General features: G+C 43.7%; 1 protein-coding gene across 1 annotated transcript; it reads left to right on the top strand.

The window, feature by feature from the left end:
* Positions 1–4,747: 4,747 nt before the first annotated feature.
* Positions 4,748–5,452, top strand: LOC120836858. The gene has a single exon (XM_040205945.1). The coding sequence runs from the start codon at positions 4,748–4,750 to the stop codon at positions 5,450–5,452; it is 705 nt and encodes a 234-aa protein (XP_040061879.1).
* The last annotated feature ends 713 nt before the right edge of the window (positions 5,453–6,165 follow it).

Below are 6,165 nucleotides of genomic sequence, written 5' to 3'. Positions count from 1 at the left end.
CCCAGAACCAGCTCTCAAGCAAACGAGGCTAGTGCTTGTGACTGTCCCAAGTGCTCCCGTGGTCACGCAGACCAAGTTCGACAGTTTATTGACGGATCTGATTGTGAAAGGGATGCTTCCTTTGACCTTCGTCGAGCAGCCGGAGTTTGTGGCCTTCGTCAAAGGTGTGTTTTTATGGCCTTCAGCTTGGCTTGTGTATTTTAGTTATTGTAGACTGATTATGTCATCGTATTTTAGTTTTGTTTGGCATATTTCAGTTATTGTAGACTGATTATGTCATCGAATTTTAGTTTTGTTTTGTTTGGCATATTTTTATACTTTCTTTTAGGTACTTGCCTAGCAACCATAAATGTAATGTCGAGAAGAACTCTGGGTCGCAGAGTTGACTCTGACTACGATGCCCATCTCGAAAGAGTTAGGGCGGCACTTAAAATGCCGATGTGTGGTCAACGTCAACTAAGAGCTACCTGGGTGTGACAGCCCACTGGGTATTTACTATTTATCTTGTAATACTTTTTCTTAAATATGCGGCCACCTGGCCTGTGTTCTGTGCAAATAATTTTTATACTGCATTATTATAGCCTCTTCGACCGGATTTAGCTGCAGATATCGGAAGCGACACTAGAACGATAATCCGCCGCACTTGCTTGCAGGAGATTTGCTGGCACCCACTCCTACGACAGTCGCCGAGTTGCTCTCGGACGTTTGCACAGACTACTGCCTGCCTACAGGAAAGATTACTGGCACAGTCACGGATAACGCAACAAATTTTGTGAAGGCATTCAAGGAATTTGGCGTAACGGCCTTCGACGAAGCGTGTGTTGCAGGTGTAGGCAAGCTCTAAGAGTTGAGAGTTTAGACCTTTTACAACCAAACTATATTGTGCCTGACTTTTTTTTTTAAACGGATTCCGAGGATTTTGAGCTCGTCACGTTTGAGGAGATCGAGCCCCCAGGCCCGCTTTTGTCACAGCACCTATGGTGCGCCTGTCACACGCTCAGTTTAATTGCAACGGCGGACGTCAAGAAAGCTATCAGTGCAAACCATGCTTTGAATCGCCTCTATTTCAGCGTCGTGAGCAAGTGTTCGAAATACTGGGGCGCCTCGGGTCGGCCAAAATCAGCGGAAGTCGTTACATCTATCCTTGGCAAGCAACTACCAGCCTTTGCATCACTCGCTGGAACTCTGCATTATGCCTTGGACGTCCTCACCCAGAACAAGGAGAAATTACAAGACCTCTGGAACGAGCTCCAGCTACCCTCATTGAAGTCCTCGGAAATTGAGTTTATTGAGGAATATTGTACCATACTCAAGCCAGTTGCTACAGGTAGATAGTGTGTAATGCTCGACAACCTAATTAGCTCGAAATTTATGATATGAATAATAGCCTGCCACAAAGCGAAATAAAGTAGCAACGCAGGCGAGTTGGTTCATGACCTAATAAATTAAAAGCAGTGCACAAAAAAGAAAAGACCTAAAAGAAGAAACACACAGGACGAGTGCGTCCTGTCTTGCGTGCTGCTTTAATTTCGTATGCCACAAAGTAATATACATAACGTAGACAATAATTGCTTTATAACGTGCGTGCCTTCACCTCTTTTATTTTATGTGTGCATACTAGTTCATCTATTCACAGTTCACTCATTAATTTGAGCGCTTGATCGTCTGCAAGGAAGCAGCAACAGTGGTTACTACGGCGAGTTGCTTCCGGTGTTGTTCACGGTCCGAGCGAAGCTGGAACAAGTTCGGGAAAATTTACAAAGTCCGCACGGAAAAGATTGCACAGGCTGCCCTGGACAGTCTGGAGAGACGTTTCCAGAGGTGGTTGTGCCTGGGTGACAAGCCACCCATTATCGCTTCTTGTAGTCACCCGTATTTTAAGACCCGTTGGATGCCACGCGATGGTACGCATGACATCAGCGATCTCCTTGTGCAGGCTGCGCAGGATCTGTCTACAGGGTCTACTGGGAACTGTGCGCCAAAACCAGATGAAAGTGATGCATTCTTTAACTTTGCGGGTCACACTCCCTCGACCGCGACATCGAGCGCACTAAGCATACGTATTGAGGTGTTCAGTTACTTGCAGGACACACGCACCTCGATCACAATGCTGCATGAGTACCCTGCTGTGAAGTGCGTCTTTTTAAGGTACAATACAAACTTAAGTTTGTCTGCCCCCCGTAGAGCGCCTATTTTCCCTTGGCAGCCTTATTCTTTGCCCCAACAGGCGTCATCTTAGCGACACGTTGTTCGAAAAGCTTCTGCTGCTGAAGTCGTACTAGTCGAAACTTCACAGATTAGCACGCACCAAGATTACACTGTATTGAGAAGGTCCCCTCTTTAATGTTGCACTTGCCTCTATTACGTTAAATAAATGTTATTGCCAAAGTTACAATTCTTGTTTTTATGCGTGTGGTTGTAAGATATAGTCTCCTCCTTTATTCGACCATGGGGATTTTTTCTTTCCTCCTCCGGCTTTATTTTAAAGGCACTGTCCAGAGCAGGAAGAAAACTACGTTCTGCACCGAATGCAGTGTCTCTCAATCAAGCACAAGCGTTTAGTGACTTTGTGATTACGGTGCTGGTCCAGGGCAAGAACAGTGACGAAATCGACGTTCACAGGCAGTCTGGCTAAATAAGTGCCTGTGACAACTTGTGATGCTTTCCAGCCTGATTTCCATCCATATTTTTGCCTGGAACATTCTAAATGCGCGGGTCGTCCAGATTTTTGTAACCGGTGCGAGTTGCAACAATAAAAAATTCTCTAGTTAGTGCGGTGCGTCTTGGACGTCTCGGTTCTTTGTTGGTCTCTACCAAAATGTAATCGACAAAAAAAGCTGCTTGAAACTGTACTTTTTTCACCTATTACGTCCAAGCTGATTACATTTTTTTTTGTGATTATATTTCTATTACGTTAATAGAGCCTCGCACACTAACTCCCGAGTGTGCGATGCAAAATTAAAATGAGATACCAGAAACCTGTTGCAGGTGCCCTGCAGTCGCTGACGCAAATTTTTAGGAATGTATTTGGAAAAGTATTTGGAGGAGACCAAATACATTTGGTTGTATTTGTATCTTGTATTTAAATGCTTTTTTGGAAATTTAATTAGATTTGTAATGAAATACATTTTTGATGAAGTATTTTGTATTTGTATTTCAATACATATTTGCATGTATTTTGCCCATCCCTGCTTCAAGTGAATCAACATGGTAAAGGGAAGAGGTATCCCAGATGGAAGCTGCATACTCTAGCTTGAACCTAACTAGTGTTTTATAAAGGAATAGTTTTAATGATGATGGGGAGAGATAAAAGTTATGTTTGAGAAAACCAAGCATTCGATTGGCGTTGTTAGTCACATAGTTAATATAAAGTTTCCAGGAAAGGTCAGCATTTAAAATCACACCCAGATACTTGTATGAGTTTACAAGTTCTAGGGCCGTGTTATTAATACTATAAGCAAAGTTGAAGTTGGCTTTACGTGTTATGCGCATTATTTTACATTTATTAATATTGAGCTCCATTGACCAGAGTTCACACCAGTGTAGTTTGGAATCTAGGTCATGTTGTAGTTTTTGTGAGTCAGAGTCATTAGATATTACTTGATAAATAGCACAATCGTCAGCAAAAAGTTTAATTGAAGAAGAAACCACCGCATGCAAGTCACTAACATATATTAAAAAGAGTAGAGGTCCCAGAACGGACCCCTGAGGTACTCCGGAAGAAACTGGTGCAGAGGAGGAGTTAGTACCATTACACGTTACAAATTGTGACCGATTCGTTGGAAACGATACTTGTCAGTTAAACACATTAGAGTCGATGTTAAGTTTACTTAGCTTAAGCAGTAAAAGTCAGTGTGATACCTTGTCAAATGCTTTGGCAAAGTCTAGAAATAGGCAGTCCACCTGAGATCCCCGATCAAGTGCCGAATGAAAGTTGCTGGTGATAGACAAAAGTTGTGTTTCACAAGATAAATATTTTCTAAAGCCATTTTCAGCTGGTGAAAAGAATGAATTAGATTCTATAAGGTTTGCGAGCTGCGTATAAATTATATGTTCAAAAATTTTACAGGGAACGCTGGTTAGTGAGATGGGTCTATAATTGATAGGATGTGTGCAAGGGAATAACATTACCAATTTTCCAGTCGGCTGGTACCAATGAAGTCTCAAGTGATTGTTGAAAAATATGTGCAAGGATTACGGAAGAGTATTGATTTGTAGCTTTAAGATATTTTGAGTTAATCTCGTTTATTCCAGTCGCTGAGGGTATCTTAAGACAATTGATGATCTTCAGAACACCATCGGGAGAAATGATAGGATCCATTAACGGGAAGGAATCAACATGATAGCTTGGGTTTGCACAGATGGGGGTGCTAGAAAAAGACCTAAAGAAGACTTCCTGGAACATTGTAGTTGTTGAAACCATAAAGTGCAAGAGGGACAATATCACCAAGCACCCATATAGGGAGAAGAAAAGAAAGTATGCACGCCTAGATCAGGAGAAAAGAGGAAGAAGGCGCTCGGCTGGAACATGTACGAAGAGATGGAACGATGGCGTCGTCACCTTGTCAGCGCATTCCTTTTCGTTGAGTGTAATTTACCTTTACTTTAGCAATTAAATGTTTAACTATCCGTTGTACGGTGTCGGCTCCCCTCTGTGAACGCAACATTTTATTGGTGCCGAAACCCGGGAGAAAACCTTTGAACGAGTCTCCCAAGAACGCGACATCTGCAGCGAGACAGTCAAACGATGGATCGGTACACCAAGAAACGTAAGGTACTTCGCACTCAAGTGACACGCCTTATGAATGAGCGCAACAAACGACTCAATCAACAGCTGACGCCAGAAGATGCAAACGTTTTACACGACCGACTGACGGGACTTAAGGTAGAGCTAAATGACGTGAACAACGAGATCGAACCTTTAGTCTCTGATCAAGACAGCGAGACTGAGTTTACTCAAGTCTTCGAATACAACGATAGAGCCACAGCCTGTCTTTCAAGACTAGCTCATCGAGGTAGGACTGGCTTTCCGAATCAGCAAAGCCCACCGATAACCGACAGAAACGACAACCCCACTGGTGCGACAACGAGAATTCGAGTGAGGCTACCAAAGCTCGAGCTGATGAAGTTCAACGGCTCCGTCAGCCAGTGGCAAGAATTTTGGGAACAATTCAACCAAGTTGTACATTATAACAACAAACTAACAGAGGTGGACAAGTTCAACTATCTGAAGACAGCAGTGACTGGAGATGCTGCAGCAGCGATTGCCGGACTTCCGTCGACCGCACGATGCTACGAAGACGCGGTCACATTGTTGAAGAGTCGCTTCGGAAACCAAGACCTGCTCGTCCAGACCCACCTAAAAAGACTGATCGATGTCAAGCCAGTGCGTTCTGCCTTGGACGTTCGTGGCCTTGTCTTTACGACACACGTTGTCTTTACGACACAGTGATCTCAAACATCAGAGGTCTGGAAACGTTGGGAAGCCAGCAAAAAACCTTCAGTTCTATGTTATTTCCCATCGTTGAACGTGCCCTCCCAAAAGAACTACTCCTAGACTTCAAGAGGAAATTAGTGATGGAGCAGCCGGAGGACTTAATAATTCCACGAAACACACTAACGGCGACGACAACACAACCAAGAGAGTCTTCGCATCTCAGCGATCAAGAAAGAATATCTCCACAACGGAGGATGGAAGATTCGTTTTCCAAGTTAGTTCACTTTTTAAGACTTGAAGTACTAAGTCGAGCAAACCTCGCTGCTTTGCAAGCTATGGATACTTATGGCGAGCCGCGGAAAAAAGAAGCAGATCACAAGAAAAATGAAGACAACGAGAAAGCATGGAAGAGTAAAACTTCGGCGGCTCTACTGAATCCGTCCTCAAGGGGCGATCAATGTTTTATATGCAAGTCGACTCGACATACCGCTGACAACTGCGAGGCTGGTACATCTTTACGAGAGAAAAAAGACCTGCTCCAAAAAGAGAGGCGATGCTTCAGATGCACAAAGAAGAACCATCAAGCAATGGAGTGTCGGAGCAGCATAAGATGCCAGAAGTGCAGAGGAAGACACGCAACATCAACGTGTGATCCACATTACTCTCCAGGAAAATGGACAAATAATGATACCGTCACAACAAGTGTCCCCGTCAACTTGGAAGCGACG

This window comes from Ixodes scapularis, unplaced genomic scaffold (assembly GCF_016920785.2).
Source record: "Ixodes scapularis isolate PalLabHiFi unplaced genomic scaffold, ASM1692078v2 PGA_scaffold2__306_contigs__length_199485367, whole genome shotgun sequence".
Classification (NCBI taxonomy): domain Eukaryota; kingdom Metazoa; phylum Arthropoda; class Arachnida; order Ixodida; family Ixodidae; genus Ixodes; species Ixodes scapularis.
The sequence above is the reverse complement of the archived record's forward strand: the minus strand, read 5'-3'. Positions and strand labels throughout refer to the sequence as shown.

Coding starts and splice junctions, on each gene's coding strand:
- LOC120836858 (XM_040205945.1), top strand. CDS start 4,748: ATGGATCGGTACACCAAGAAACGTAAGGTACTTCGCACTCAAGTGACA.